Below are 15,292 nucleotides of genomic sequence, written 5' to 3'. Positions count from 1 at the left end.
TAGCGCTACAGCGGTCTAGCGGCTTCTAGCGATCAGCTGTTAAGCGGCTTATCAGCGGATCAGCTGTTAAGTGGCTTAGCGGCTTAGGAAAAGGGGGGGAGCGGAAAAAACCCGCGGGGACTCGTAAGATTTTTTCGTCTTGTGAAGCAACCCCGTAGGGAAATTCATTTTGCGAAGTGCCTCCAAAACGGAAAACCCTTTCGTCTAGCGGGTTTTCCGTCTTGCGAGGCGTTCGTCTTGCGGGGCACCACTGTATTATTGTTGTTTATTTATACCCCACTCATCTGGCTGGGCTTCCCCAGCCACTCTGGGTGGCTCCCAACAGAATAAATCTTCAACATCATCAAGCGATAAAACATCAAACATTGAAAGCTTCCCTAAGCAGGGCTGCCTTCAGAAGTCTTCTAAAAGTCAGATAGTTGTTTATTTCCTTGACATCTAATGCGAGGGCATTCCACAGTGCGGGCGCCACTACCGAGAAGGCCCTCTGCCTGGTTTTCTGTAACCTCACTTCTCGCAGTGAGAGAACAGCCAGAAGGCGCTCAGCGCTGGACCTCAGTGTCTGGGCTGAATGATGGGGGTTGCCAAGGCTGTTTAGGGCTTTAAAGGTCAGCACCAAGACTTTGAATTGTGCTTGGAAACATACTGGGAGCCAATGTAGGTCTCTCGGGACTGCTGTTATATGGTCTCGCCAGTCACCAGTCTAGCTCCATGGGACAGAGGGATAAGTCTCTGTGGAAAAGAATGAATGAATACAAAACAGGTGGCAATGACCAGCAATCCATAGGAAAATATTTTAGTCTCGCAGGATCTGAAAGGTCAAACCCAGACACCTGTTAGCTGGGCTCTTATTACTGTTGGTTTGCACAAAGTTTGCGGAGAGGTTAGACGATGCCCGGGATTTATAGTGTATTCATTCTGAACTGTTTGTAGCCAGGGGCGATATGTGACATTGAGCCTCGTGTATTTCCCCTATTAAACCCTTCACTGGGTGGGGGGGGAAGCGTGATTGTTTTCTGCAAAGGGTTTATTGTATAATGGCAGCAAACCCACTTCGCTTTCGCCACCAGAATTTGCCGTTAACAGATGGAACTATACCTGCGAATTACCAAAGTCCCTCTTCTCCAACGGAAAACCTTTCAAAACCAAAACTTTTGAACTTTAATTTGATTCCATTTGTAAGGGGCTCAATCAAACTCACAGGGCGGGTTTGAGAGATTCGCTTTGAATTCATATGAACGGAATCAAATTTCTCCGCCACCTCTAACAGCAGCCAAATAAAACATGGGGAAGTGTTATATTTCAGCTCACCTTTCTTTCTCAGAGCCCCCAGTGGGATCCAGGTGAAGCGTCCATCCATCTTCAGTTCCTCCTCCTCAGCCTCCTTTGAATCTTCTGATCATCGGGGGACGTTGTTCTCCAGTTTTTCCAACTTCTTAGTTTTCCTTTTCTCTCTCTCTCTCCGCCTCTGGCAAGCTCTGGGAGACAGACCGGGACAGGTTGCAGTCCTTGTACGGACACATCCACTTTGTTTGCAACCTGGGTACATAAAATGTCGGCACCTAGCCGCAGCAGAATTCCTAGGGATGAATTCCTAGGAAACGCTTCGCAACGAGGGAGTGGCTCCATCCCTAGTCCAACTACATGCACCAGGGATTTCGAAACTTGCTTCTCCCTGAGTCTGCCAGTCTCCCAAGACTGCTTCCCCCTCTCCAAGTTCTTAGGGCGGCTTGGTTTTGGGCTCAGCCGCTGGAGGGAGAACAGTGAGGCGGCAACATCCGAACCCCTTCGTCGGTGGGTCTCAGGTCATCGGGGCTGCCGGCTGCCGGGGGCGCCTGGTCTCCTGGTTCTGACCTCTCGGCAGACATGGGGATTTGCTCTTCCAGTGGAATATCCGCCTGTCCCTGAACAGAGCTGCAGAATGGGGGGGGGGGGGGGGAGAAACAAAACAGGAATGAGGACAGATGCAAAACTTGGGGGCTATTAGGGAACCAGGCGGAGGGCCTTCTCGGTGGTGGCGCCTGCCCTCCTATCAGATGTCAAGGAAAGAAACAACTATCTGACTTTTAGAAGACATCTGAAGGAAGCCCTGTTTAGGAAGATTTTTAATGTTTGATGTTTTACTGTGTTTTTAATATTCTGTTGGGAGCCACCCAGAGTAGCTGGGGTATAAATAATAAGTTGTTGTTGTTATTGTTGTTGTTATTACTCAAACCCCCGAGGAAATCCGCCATAGGCCTCAAAGGGGTAGAGACTGCAATTTAAAAAACCATGTATTTCTAATGCAAAAACCAAAGGCCTATTTATTTATTTTTAACCTCCTGTATTTATTTATTTTCAATCTCCAGAGGCTGGCGGGCTCTTGTCCATGGGGTCACGAAGAGTCGGACACAACTAAACAACTAAACAACAAATCTCCTGTTGGAAGCCGCCCAGAGTGGCTGGAGAAACTCAGTCAGATTGGCGGGGTATGAGTAGTAAATTATTTATTTATTATTATTCATTGCATTTACATTCATCCTTTTTTCTCCTAGGAGTTCAACATGCGACACAAGGTTCGAACCTTCCTCAACCAAACCGCACAACAACTCCGTGAGGCAAGTTAGGCTGAAAGATGGTGCTTGTTGCAGTGTGCTCCGTAGCTAAGTGGAGACTTGAACCCTGGTCTTCCAGGTCCCAATCCGACACTCGATAACCACTGTACTAAAGATAAAGGTAAAGGAACCCTGACCGTTAGGTCCCGTTGTGACCGACTCTGGGGTTGTGGAGCTCATCTCGCTTTATTGGCCGAGGGAGCCGGCATACAGCTTCCAGGTCATGTGGCCAGCAGGACTAAGCTGCTTCTGGAGAACCAGAGCAGCGCATGGAAACACCGTTTACCTTCCCGCCAGAGTGGTACCTATTTATCTACTTGCACTTTGATGTGCTTTTGAACTGCTAGGTTGGCAGGAGTGGGGACCGAGCAATGGGAGCTCACCCCGTCACGGGGATTCGAACCGCCGACCTTCTGATCGGCAAGCCCTAGGCTCTGTGGTTTAACCCACAGCGCCACCCACGTCCCTAACCACTGTACTACTGAGCTTCTAATTCACTCCCTTTCCTCCATGCATATTTCCACACTCTACTTCTTCCACTATCTATTACAGATAAGAAATCAGTCGTCTTAGATGCCAATACTAGCTACAAGAAAGGAGATTTTGACTCAACATCAGGAAGAGCTTTCTGACAGAAGAGCTGTGTGACATTAGAATAGATTCCCTCGGGAGGTTGTGGACTCTGCTCCCTTGGGGGTTTTTAAACAGAGGTTGGATGGTTATTATTATTATTATTATTATTATTATTATTATTATTATTATTATTTCTAACCGCCCATCTGGCTGGGTTTCCCCAGCCACTCTGGGCGGCTTCCACTGAATATTAAAAACAATACAGCATCAGACATTAAAAACCTCCCTAAACAGGGCTGCCTTCAGTTGTCTTTTAAAAGTAAAATAGTTGTTTATTGCCTTGACATCTGCTGGGAGGGCGTTCCACAGGGCAGGCGCCACCACCGAGAAGGCCCTCTGCCTGGTTCCCTGTAACCTCACTTCTTGCAGGGAGGGAACTGCCAGAAGGCCCTCGGCGCTGGATCTCAGTGTCCGGGCTGAACGATGGGGGTGGAGACGCTCCTTCAAGTATACTGGACCGAGGCCGTTTAGGGCTTTCAAGGTCAGCACAAACACTTTGAATTGTGCTTGGAAACGTACTGGGAGCCAATGTGGGTCTTTCAGGACCGGTGTTATGTGGTCTCAGCGGCCGCCCCCAGTCACCAGTCTAGCTGCCGCATTCTGTATTAATTGCAGTTTCCGAGTCACCTTCAAAGGTGGCCCCACGTAGAGCGCATTGCAGTAGTCTAAGTGGGAGATAATCTGCCATGGATGCTTTAGCTGAGATTCCTGCATTGCAGGAGGTTAGAGTAGATGATCCACGGGGTCTCTTCCAACTCTACGATTTTAGGATTCTATCCGTTGTGCTCAGCACTGTTGTTAGAAAAGTGGAATGCAACTATCAAGTCAAAATCAAAACAGATTTCTCTGGACGAAGTGAAGGAGGAGTTTAAGAGGCGCTACTCAGTGAGAGCTGGACCATAAAGAAGGCTGATCGCTGAAGAATGGATGCTTTTGAATTCTGGTGCTGGAGGAGACTCTTGAGAGTCCCCTGGACTGCAAGAAGACCAAACTGATCCATTCTGAAGGAAATCAGCCCTGAATGCTCACTGGAAGGACAGATCCTGAAGCTGAGGCTCCAAGACTTTGGCCACCTCATCAGAAGAGAAGACTCCCTGGAAAAGACCCTGATGTTGGGGAAGATGGAGGGTGCAAGGAGAAGGGGACGACAGAGGACGAGATGGTGGGACAGTGTTCTTGAAGCTACCAGCATGAGTTTGACCAAACTGCGGGAGGCAGTGGAAGACAGGAATGCGTGGCGTGCTCTAGTCCAGGGGGTCATGAAGAGTCGGACACGACTAAACAACTAAACAACAACAACAACACTCAGTGGCAGGATCCTGACTTGCATGCAGAAGGTTTAGGTCCCACATCTCCCCTTAGCAAATGTTGCCTAAAGCCCCAGAGAGCTGCTGTCAGCCAATGGTCTGACTCTGCAGAAGGCTGCTTCCTAAGTTCCTACGAATTGCTTTGCACTTCATCGGGCAGCTTGCAATTCCTGCATCGGAATGGGTTTCTGTGCAGTCAGTTTAAAACTTACTCAAAACCCCCCTTTTCTTCTTTCTCCAAGAGAGCATTTCTAAAATGCATCAACTTGAGCTTTTGATGCATAACAAGAACACAGCTGTATAAACAAACTCTCTCCTTTATCAGTCACGGCAAGGGATGACCTTGGCTGTTCCAGTAGATTAGGGATGACATGTCTAGGTCTTATCTGACATCCTGACGCACAGACCTAGTCCAGGAACAGCTCCAGAGTCTGTTCTTGGAGTTGGTGACCTCTTGCTCCAAGATGAGAGTAGGAACAGGAATACCCTTTTATGGTCAGAAGTACTGGAAGGAATATCCTTTTATGGTTAAGAATACCGGAACAGGAACATCTGTGATGTCAACCTGCGTGTATAGGCTGACGTGGTTGGATTCTTGGGGAAGGGGGGAGAGGGTGCCTGGAGGATATATACACTGCATGAAATTTCTCATTTTTTTGGACTTGCTGTGGACTGACCACGCAAGTGCCTTCTGCTATCCGGAGAGCAGAATAAACTCTTTCTTTTAATCAACCTTGGTGTCATTTGACTTCCTCCCTCCCAGGAGCAACACAGACCCAATCGGTGAACCCCAATAAGGCTGCAGGACTGCCCAAGGGTTCTAGGCCCAGGGATTGCTCAGTCGGTGGAGCGTGTGTCTCTTAATCTCAGGGTTACGAGTTCGAATCCTACATTGGGCAAAAGATTCCTGCATTGCAGGGGGTTAGATTGAATGACCCTTGTGGTCCTTTCCAACTCCACAATTCCATTATTCCATGAAATGTCCATGTCTCCACTTGACCTTGCCAAAGGTCGCCTCCACTTGCAACCACTAGGGGGAGGAGCCACGCGAAGAACTTACCGCCATCTTCTATGGTACCAGAATGCAAGACATCCTGCTAGGAGCACCACTAAAACTAAAGAAGAAAAACAAAGTTAATAGTTAGCCATATGATAACCTAAAGGCCTTGGCCTTCTTCCCAGCTTGCTTGTCTCTGAGCTGGCCCTAGGTAAAGGTAAAGGGACCCCTGACCATTAGGTCCAGTCGTGGCTGACTCTGGGGTTGCGGCGCTCATCTCGCTTTATTGGCCGAGGGAGCCGGCGTACAGCTTCCGGGTCATGTGGCCAGCAGGACTAAACCGCTTCTGGCGAACCAGAACAGCGAACGGAAACACCGATTACCTTCCCACCAGAGTGGTACCTATTTATCTACTTGCGCTTTGACGTGCTTTTGAACTGCTAGGTGGGCAGGAGCAGGGACCGAGCAACGGGAGTTCACCCCGTCACGGGGAATCGAACCACTGACCTTCTGATCAGCAAGCCCTAGGTTCAGTAGCCTTGGACTTCTCCCAGCTTGCTTGTCTCTGAGCCGGCCCTAGTTATCGGCTACTGCAATGCCATGGAACAACAATGTCCCAATTTTCAGGAGATGATCAAAGATCAGCCATGGAATGCTCACAATTAAGGCAGCTTCTAGGGAGGAAGTGCAAGGTCACTCTGAGAAATGCCTAATGCAGGGTTTGTGGGGAATTCTGAGGTGCAGAAAGTGGGGGGGGGGGAGTAAGCATTTAGGGCATAGGTTTGGGGCAATGGAAGCATGGAGTGGAAGAAAGCAGAGACCAACGAGTCAAGGGAATGGAAGACAGACTTCACCATGATAATAATACAGTGGTACCATGGTTTTTTGGGACACGGGTGGCACTGTGGGTTAAACCACAGAGCCTAGGACTTGCCAATCAGAAGGTCGGCGATTCGAATCCCCGCGACGGAGTGAGCTCCCGTTGCTCGGTCCCTGCTCCTGCCCACCTAGCAGTTCGAAAGCACGTCAAAGTACAAGTAGATAAATAGGTACCACTCCGGCGGGAAGGTAAACAACGTTTCTGTGCGCTGCTCTGGTTCACCAGAAGCGGCTTAGTCCTGCTGGCCACATGACTGTACAGCTGTACGCCGGCTCCCTCAGCCTATAGAGCAAGATGAGCACCGCAACCCCAGAGTCATCCACGACTGGACCTAATGGTCAGGGGTCCCTTTACCTTTACCTTGGTTTACTAACTTAATCCATTCAGGAAGTCCGTTCTTAAACCAAAGCGTTCTTAAACCATAGTAGACCATAGTAGAGTGGGGGACTCAATTTACAAATGGAACACACTCAACAGGAAGTGGAACATGTTCTGCTTCCAAGGCAAAGTTCACAAACCAAAACACCGACATCTGGGTTTGAAGCGTTCTTAATCCAAGTTGTTCATAAACAGTGATTTTTTTTCTAAAAAAAAATGTTTAGGTGTACTCTCATTTTGACCGAAGAACACCACCATTTTACAGGCCACCATTAGGGGCAGCCACAGAACTGGTGATTCACTGTGCTAGATAAAACTATTTTTTTTTAGTTTCTTCTCCCGTTAGATTCACAAAATGTTTAAGGGTAAGCGTACCCCTGCGTACCCCCAGGAAAAGCACTAATAATAATAATAATAATAATAATTTCTTTTATTTATACTCTGCCCATCTGGGTGGGACAGAATAGTATTTATTGATCTATTCATTTAATCTGCATACCGCCCTATACTCGTAGATCTCAGGGCGGTTCACTAAATAATAATAATAATAATAATAATAATAATAATAATAATAATAATAATAATATTTTATTTATACCCTGTCCTTCCCGGTTCAGAAAACCGGGCTCAGGGCGGCTAACAACAAATTCAAAACACTTAACTGATGCAACAAAAAGCAGCATAAAATGCAGTATAAAACGTGAATAACAATAGATTCAGAATTCAAAAATCAATTAAGGGGGAAAATCCATTCAATAAACATTAGATGATCACCAGGGCTGGCTGGCTAAGTTAGTCCTATTTGGACCAGCGAGGAGACCAGGGGAGAATTCACGGTGGAGAATACCCAGAGCGGGTAATCTTCATAAAAAGGGGAGGGAAGGAAGGGAAGGGAATATATATATATAAAACACAAAATGTATAAGAAAAATAAGAAAAGAGACCACCCTATAGCCCCTTGAGTAAGGGGGGCGTTCCTGAGTCTCCTCTATTGGTTTGAACTAGGAAGACAAGACTAGAATTCTAATTTAAGAATTTAAATCCGTCTTGTATGGTCACATGACTGCTAACAATCCACAAACCCCGAACTATTCCTCACCTAGGCAAGATACTCCGATCCTCAAGGGGAGGGAACCTGAAAAAGGAAGAATAAAGAACATTACATGCAAAAATGCCTGGTTCTTTCTTTTAGCAAATACTTGTAGTCCCACTTAAATGTATTTTGTAATTCTGGCAAGTGCAAAGATTTGTGAAAAGAACACAGAAGTAGGTACACTGGTGTAACAGTTTGAAATTCTTTTAAGTTTCTAGCCCTTAAGGTTGGGAAACAGGTCTGAGTTTAGGTGGTGTTATGTACTGAGTTGAATAGGATCCCTAAAGCTTCCCTAAACAGGGCTGCCTTCAGATGTCTTCTAAAAGTCTGGTAGTTGTTTGTTTCTTTGACATCTGGTGGGAGGGCGTTCCACAGGGCGGGTGCCACCACCGAGAAGGCCCTCTGCCTGGTTCCCTGTAACTTGGCTTCTCGCAGGGAGGGAACCGCCAGAAGGCCCTCGGAGCTGGACCTCAGTGTGTGGGCAGAACGATGGGGGTGGAGACGCTCCTTCAGATATGCGCATGTTCCATATGAAAAAGGCCTTTGTGTGGGATTGGGGTTGCTTTACCAGAGAATCCTACCTGCATACAACTTCCACCTGCTGTATGCAGTGGTTCAGCCCAGTCCCAGGCTAACACCCCAAACTCCCCTCTCAAAGAAATCCGCCTTACTGGGAATTAAATCCCACTGGAATGAACGGGGCTGACATCTGAAGGAACCCTTTTACGATCAAGCTGCAGATATTGCAGACTTCTGCTGGGCCTGAAGATGGAACGGGTTCAAAAGGGAGGGGCAAAAATGCTAAACGAGTTTGAAATAATTGTGTGCTCCCTTCCCCCTCCCCACAAAAATGCTTTGCTTACAGGAAACTTAGCAGGATTGCATGGCAACCGCTGGAGACAGCTGTGTACCTCTGTGTGGCTGATTTTGCCGTTTTTTATATATAAGTGCATGCAAGAGCCCTGCTGGATCAGGCCAGAAGCTCATCTAACTCAGCATCCTGTTTTGTTAAATCATTTATATTAGTTTTCCACTAAAAAACATCCAATTAACATATCAAATCATAATCCAATTAAAATAAAAAAGGCCAAATTATCATCCAAATTATAATTATTAATTTTTGGGGACTTCCCATAGTCTGGAACTTGAAGCATAGCTCCAAATCTCAATCCTGCCTCTCCTCATTGTCTACATATTTCCACATCTCGATTTTAACGCTTTAAAGTTCTCCGTCTCTGGCTCTCCGATTCTCAGTCATGTCAGACATCATATATCCTTTCATCCATTGAGTACAGCCTTATTTGTACATATATCTTTTTTCCAACAGTCTTTAGCATCCTGCTCTCAAAGTAACCATCAGATGCCGGAAAGGGAAGTTTGCAAGCAGACCTTCAACCATGACATGCTACTGAGAAGGAGACAGAATGCAGATATCCTGCACGCTCTCTGGAAAGGACAGAGGAAGCAGGCGGCCTTATACTCTCAGACCATCGGTCCTTGTAGTTCACGATTGTCGGCACTGAGGGGTAACAACCCTTCGTGGTCCCAGGGATGGTTCTCTCCCAGCCCCCACCTAACGAACTACCCAAATGACTGAAATAATAAAAATTATAATACAGTGGTATTCGCAAGACGAAAAGAATCCGTTCCGCGAGTCTCTTCGTCTTGCGGTTTTTCCGTCTTGCGAAGCAAGCCCATTAGCGGCTTAGCGCTATTAGCGGCTTAGCAGATCAGCTGATAAGCGGCTTAGCGGATCAGCTAATAAGCGGCTTAGCGGCTTGGGAAAAAGGGGGGGGGGAGGAAAAAACCCTGCAGGAACTCGCAAGACATTTTCGTCTTGCGAAGCAAGCCCATAGGAAATTCGTTTTGCGAAGCACCTCCAAAACGGAAAACCCTTTCGTCTAGCGGGTTTTCCGTCTTGCGAGGCATTTGTCTTGCGGGGCACCACTGTAATAATAATTTATTATTTATACCCCCCCATCTGGCTGGGTCCCCCCAGCCACTCTGGGCGGCTCCCAACAGAACACTAAAATACAATAACCTATTAAACATTAAAAGCTTCCCTAAACAGGGCTGCCTTCAGATGTCTTCTAAAAGTTTGGTAGTTATTTTTCTCTTTGACATCTGGTGGGACGGTGTTCCACAGGGAGGGCGCCACCACCGATAAGGCCCTCTGCCTGGTTCCCTGGAACATGGCTTCTCGTAGTGAGGGAACCGCCAGAAGGGCCTCGATGCTGGACCTCAGTGTCCGGGTAGAACGATGGAGGTGGAGACGCTCCTTCAGGTATACAGGACTGAGGGACAAATGTCAGGTTCTGTACTGGGGCAGGAATAACCAGATGCACAAATATAGGATATTGGGGGGACGACACACCTGGCTTGCCAGAAGTGCGACTGAAAAGAATCAAGAGGTCTTAGCGGACCACAAGCTGAACATGATTCAACAGTGTGATGCAGCAGCAAAAAAACACTATTCTAGGCCGTTTCAACTGAAGTATAGTGTCTCGATCAAGGGAAGTACCACTGTCGTCGTCTTCTCCTTTGGCAATCACTCGTAGCCGAGTAAGATTGTCTTCCATAAACACGGTTTTAACAATGAGGCCGTAAGTGGCTGTGGAGACCAATTCTGGATCCACACGTCCCTTCCACAGTGGGGACATTGGTTCCCGGGAGGGAGTTGATCACGGTGTGGATTTGCCAAGCGTGCCTTCCTCTTAGCACGTTTCTCCCTAGCGTCCTGAGTTCGAGTCTCTTCAAAACCCATGACACCTTTGGTAAAGGCTGTTCTCCAACTGGAGCTCTCGCAGGCCAGTGTTTCCCAGTTGTCGGTGTGTACACTACATTTTTAAAGATTTGCCTTGAGATAGTCTTTAAACCTCTTTTGTTGACCACCAGCATTACGCTTTCCATTTTTAAGTTCGGAATAGAGCAGTTGCTTTGGAAGACGATCATCAGGCATCCGCACAACAAAGTTGATGTTGAAGAATCATCGCTTTGGCACTGGTGATCTTTGCTTCTTCCAGAACACTGGTATTAGTTCGCCTGTCTTCCCAAGTGATGTGTAAAATTTTTGGAGACACCATTGATGGAATCTTTCAAGGAGTTGGCCTTGGACAGACCACATGTGGAATACAGTTGGGCGAGGGAATAATAATAATAATAATAATAATAATAATAATAATAATAATAATAATAATAATACTGTGTCCAGTTCTGGGTGCCACAATTTAAGAAGTGTATTAACAAGTTGGAGGGTGATCAGGATGATCAAGGGTGTGGAAACTAGGCCTTATGAGGAATGGTTGAGGGAGTGTGGGTGCTGGTCTGGAAAAGAGGAGACTCAGAGGAGCTATGATAGCCATTTTCAAATATCTGAAGGGACGTCACTTGGAAGAAGGAGCTGGCTTGTTTTCTGCTACACCAGAGGGTAGGACCCGAACCAATGGGTTCAAATTGCAATAAAGGAGATCCGAACATCTGGAATCACTTTCTGACAGTAAGGGCCGTTTGACAGGGGAACGAATAGCTCTCCTTCCGTGGAGGTTTTTCTGCAGCTGTGGCAATGAGGGGAGCAGAGGTCTGCAGGGAATACAGTATGTGTGTACTTCTTTCTTCCCTGCCCCACACTTAATTATGGTTTTAAACCGCAATTAATATAATTTATTATTATTATTATTATTATTATTATTATTATTATTATTATTTATACCCCGCCCACCTGGCTGGGCTTCCCCAGCCACTCTGGGCAGCTTCCAACAGAATATTAAAATACAATAACCTATGAAACATTAAAAGCTTCCCTGAACAGGGCTGCCTTCTGAAAAGCCCTTCTCCGCACCGCCAGCCTGGCAAGCGGTCTCCATAGGAACGCATTAATTGATTTTTAATGCATTCCTATGGGAAACCGTGCTTCGCAAGACGAAAAACTCGCAAGAAGAAAAAACCTGCGGAACGAATTAATTTTGTCTTGCGAGGCACCACTGTATGGTGTAGATCTGCCTTGGGGTCTCCTTTCAGAGAAATTGGATTCAGTTCTCATTTAAAGGCAAATCGGCCAAATCCACACTTTCCAAAGCAATATGGTGAACTGAAAGACAGCTGTCCGTCAAAATTTGCACTTTCCTGAATTTTGCAATGCAGTTCTGCATTTTACCAAAGTGAACGTATTATGGGGAAATGTGCGTAAAATTAATATATTATTGAGAAGTGAATTATATTAAACTGCTTACAAGAATATGTTTACTGGGAGAAATTCACACCCAAAACGCTGGTGAATTTTCATGAGGATTTTTTTTTTAAAAAAAATTGCGAATTGCTGTAGAAATGCGGAGAACTGAATCTAAGATTGGAAAAATGAGAAGCTGAGTAAATGGAAGAATCCTTCCATCCCTAGTGGCGAGTTCAGCATTAAAGGGAGCTGGTGGATAGGGGAGCAAGATCTCCGAACTCTATGGATGCTTCCAGACCACCCACTATTGAGCATTCGCCCTGATTTCAGCGAGGTTAGATGAGATTGCATCAATCACTTTCCTTATCCCAGGGCAGGGAGAGTCCAATTGGGGGAGGGGGAATGCATTTGTTGCGCAAGGTCTCCCAATCGACCAGAATTATGCCACCCGAATTTGCCAACTAGCAATACAGTGGTACCTTGGTTCTCAAACGCCCTGGTTCCCAAACGCCGAAAACCCGGAAGTAAGTGTTCTGGTTTTTGAACATTTTTCGGAAGCCGAACATCCAATGCGGCTGTCGGCTATTGTTTCCGGGGCGCCTGCACCAATCAGAAGCGGACATTTCGGAAGTCAAACGGACTTCTGGAACGGATTAAGTTTGGCGCTTTTGTTTTTGCTATTTATTTTGCGTTTTCGTTTTTGAGGCTTTCTCGGTTCATTTGTTTTTGTGACTGTGTGGAACCCAGTTCAGCTACTGATTGATTGATTGATTGATTGGTTGACTGCGAAAATGTTAAATTGAAGTTTCAGGGGTTGTTTTTAAAAAGTCTGGAACGGATTAATCCATTTTGCATTACACTCATACCTTAGGTTTCAGTACCTTCGGTGACCCGGAAGTAACGGAACGTGTTACTTACAGGTTTTGCCGCTCGCGCATGCGCAGACACTCAAAATGACATCATGCGCATGTGCAGAAGCGGTGAATGTGATGTGAACTTCAGGATATGAACGAGGGTCCGGAACGGATCCCGTTCGCATCCAGAGGTACCACTGTACTTTCAATAGGAAAGCGCGCCTTGGTTTTGGAACGCTTTGGTTTTGGAACGGAATTCTGGACCGGGTTAAGTTTGAGAACCAAGGTACCACTGTAGTCTGGAAGTACCTGAAGAGTCCAGGAGACAGATAGCAGACATAGACATGGGATAAACGCCAGAATATTAGGGTATTAATTTGGGAAGAACATGAAACGAAGGAGGACGTGGAAGGATGGTTAATGTGGAGGCTAAAGCAATGAGATGAACTACTTCAGCTGCCGGTGACAAACCTGTTCGTCTCTCGATCGGAGGCACCGAGACGCTTGGCTCTGGGGTGACCCCGGAGACTCTCCCGGGCAGCACAGCTGTCGGTCTGTCTCCTGCTGTGAGACGCTTGCTAGTCGCGGGCTGCGAGGCTTTCGCGGTGGTGCTTTCGCATTTCGCCGAGCTTTCGCTGACCGTGCCAGGAGTGTGTCTGCCAACCTCTGGGGCGCTGGTGGTTGCCGTCGCCCTGCCAGGCCTAGTCGGTTTAGCAGTCCTGAGCAGTGTGGCGATCGAGGCTGATGGCGAGGGGGTCTCGCTGCCATATGGGGCTGCGGCGGAGAACACCGAAGTGTTAACACCAGCAGCCTGCGGAGTCTCTGTGGTGGAAGTCTCTGCCTCTACAACATGGGGCAAGTAAAATTTCATATGTATGTTTCTGGGACAGGCCACAAAGCTGTGTTAACATGAGGGCTTATCCACAATTGCTCTCGACCCACTGCTTCCCCCTGGAGAGAACCACTTTTTAGCGCTGGCTTGGAGCAAACGGCAGCTCAGGTTTCTTGTGGGTCGCCGTTTGTTTCTAAATACCTACTTTCCCATTTCCGCTACTTGTGAATTTAGTCGGCATTTTTATTTTCTGAAATTTTATTTTCGTGGGGAGGGGGCACTTGCCTAATTTGTGTCCCAGGCCTGAAATCTGTTTTAAGAAGAAGAAGAAGAGTTTGGATATCCCGCTTTATCACTACCCTAGGGAGTCTCAAAGCGGCTAACATTCTCCTTTCCCTTCCTCCCCCACAACAAATACTCTGTGAGGTGAGTGGGGCTGAGAGACTTCAGAGAAGTGTGACTGGCCCAGGGTCACCCAGCAGCTGTGTGTGGAGGAGCGGGGAAGCGAACCCGTTTCACCAGATTACGAGTCTATCGCTCTTAACCACTACACCACACTGGTGTTACTCCAAAAACACGTTTGTTACCCAGTGGTGACAAGCAGAGACAACAAAGCAATTGGTCCTACCTCTTCTGGGAGCTTCTGTTGTGGTGGCAGGCAGGGAAGGGTCTCCTTGTCGAGAAAGAGAAGAGGAATTGAGAAGAGGAGAAGCAAAAATTAGTTTGTCATCAGGAGTGCATTTACAGCAGTGCAAAACCTATTCTCCTTGAAGTTTCAGTGAGAAATTCCACCAGCTCAGCTATAAACCCAAATAATGACCCATAAGATCAGATCCCCTTTTCATCTGTATGAACGTCCTGAATTTCTGCTTTATAACCATTGTCAGGAGTTCAGCCTATACTCGAGTAGGACCCTGGCAGAGACACATGCCCGACTGGCATGTTCCCTCCCTCCTGGTCTTTCGTTCGGGAGTTTCAAAAGCTTTCTTCTGCCCGAACATCACAGCAACCAATGCCAAGCGACACCGGCACACTTAGGGATCCGCAGAGTTTGCGCAGCTTGCGTGACAGACCTCAGCAACTCAGCATTTTGGCTAATCTACTTTATTTACATCTAAACACACACGGAGCACTGCAACAAGGCTCCCTCTTTCTCTAGCATCAGAGGGCAAAGAGAAAAAGAACAAAGGACAATAGTCCCACTTCACGGAACACAGTAACACAAACATCCTGTCTCCGTCACTTCCCACTCTGTGAAGTCAGAACATATCACGTCATGTGAAAGGCAAAAATCCCATGACTGCAATCATGGAGCTGGAATTCTAACAGTTTTACATGCTTTTATATTGCTGTTTCGCTGATCTTATTTTATTTAACCATGAAATTTATATACCACTCGATTGTAAAATAAAAAACAAAAATACCCAAACAACTTCTAAGGTGTCTTCACACTGGCATACAAATTCCTATGTGGGAATTCCAATTTAGGCCTCTCAGGATGTGAAAAGGCATCATTTTCTGGCCTGTTCTATATCTTCCACATGCAGCGCTGCTTC

The 15,292-nt window shown here is 46.8% G+C and overlaps 1 protein-coding gene and 1 long non-coding RNA gene across 7 annotated transcripts in view; both read right to left on the bottom strand.

The window, feature by feature from the left end:
- Window positions 1–15,292, bottom strand: part of LOC309378909 — a 106,111-nt gene that overhangs the window by 11,218 nt on the left and 79,601 nt on the right. The gene's annotated exons all lie outside the window — the stretch shown is intronic.
- IL15RA (interleukin 15 receptor subunit alpha) overlaps window positions 1–15,292 on the bottom strand; it is a 36,997-nt gene that overhangs the window by 2,454 nt on the left and 19,251 nt on the right. For 4 of the 5 annotated variants that reach the window (XM_081927359.1, XM_081927360.1, XM_081927361.1 and 1 more), the window contains exons 3-7: window positions 14,365–14,409; window positions 13,376–13,747; window positions 7,889–7,924; window positions 5,595–5,649; window positions 1,312–1,914 (exon numbers count right to left, since the gene is read on the bottom strand). In XM_081927359.1, coding sequence (XP_081783485.1) covers window positions 1,743–1,914; window positions 5,595–5,649; window positions 7,889–7,924; window positions 13,376–13,747; window positions 14,365–14,409 — 680 coding nt within the window. In that variant the 3' untranslated portion in view covers window positions 1,312–1,742. The remainder of the gene's footprint in view (window positions 1–1,311; window positions 1,915–5,594; window positions 5,650–7,888; window positions 7,925–13,375; window positions 13,748–14,364; window positions 14,410–15,292) is intronic. The other variant, XM_081927363.1, reaches the window with a different exon arrangement.

Source organism: Podarcis melisellensis, assembly GCF_964234715.1.
Source record: "Podarcis melisellensis genome assembly, chromosome: 10".
Classification (NCBI taxonomy): domain Eukaryota; kingdom Metazoa; phylum Chordata; class Lepidosauria; order Squamata; family Lacertidae; genus Podarcis; species Podarcis melisellensis.
The sequence above is the reverse complement of the archived record's forward strand: the minus strand, read 5'-3'. Positions and strand labels throughout refer to the sequence as shown.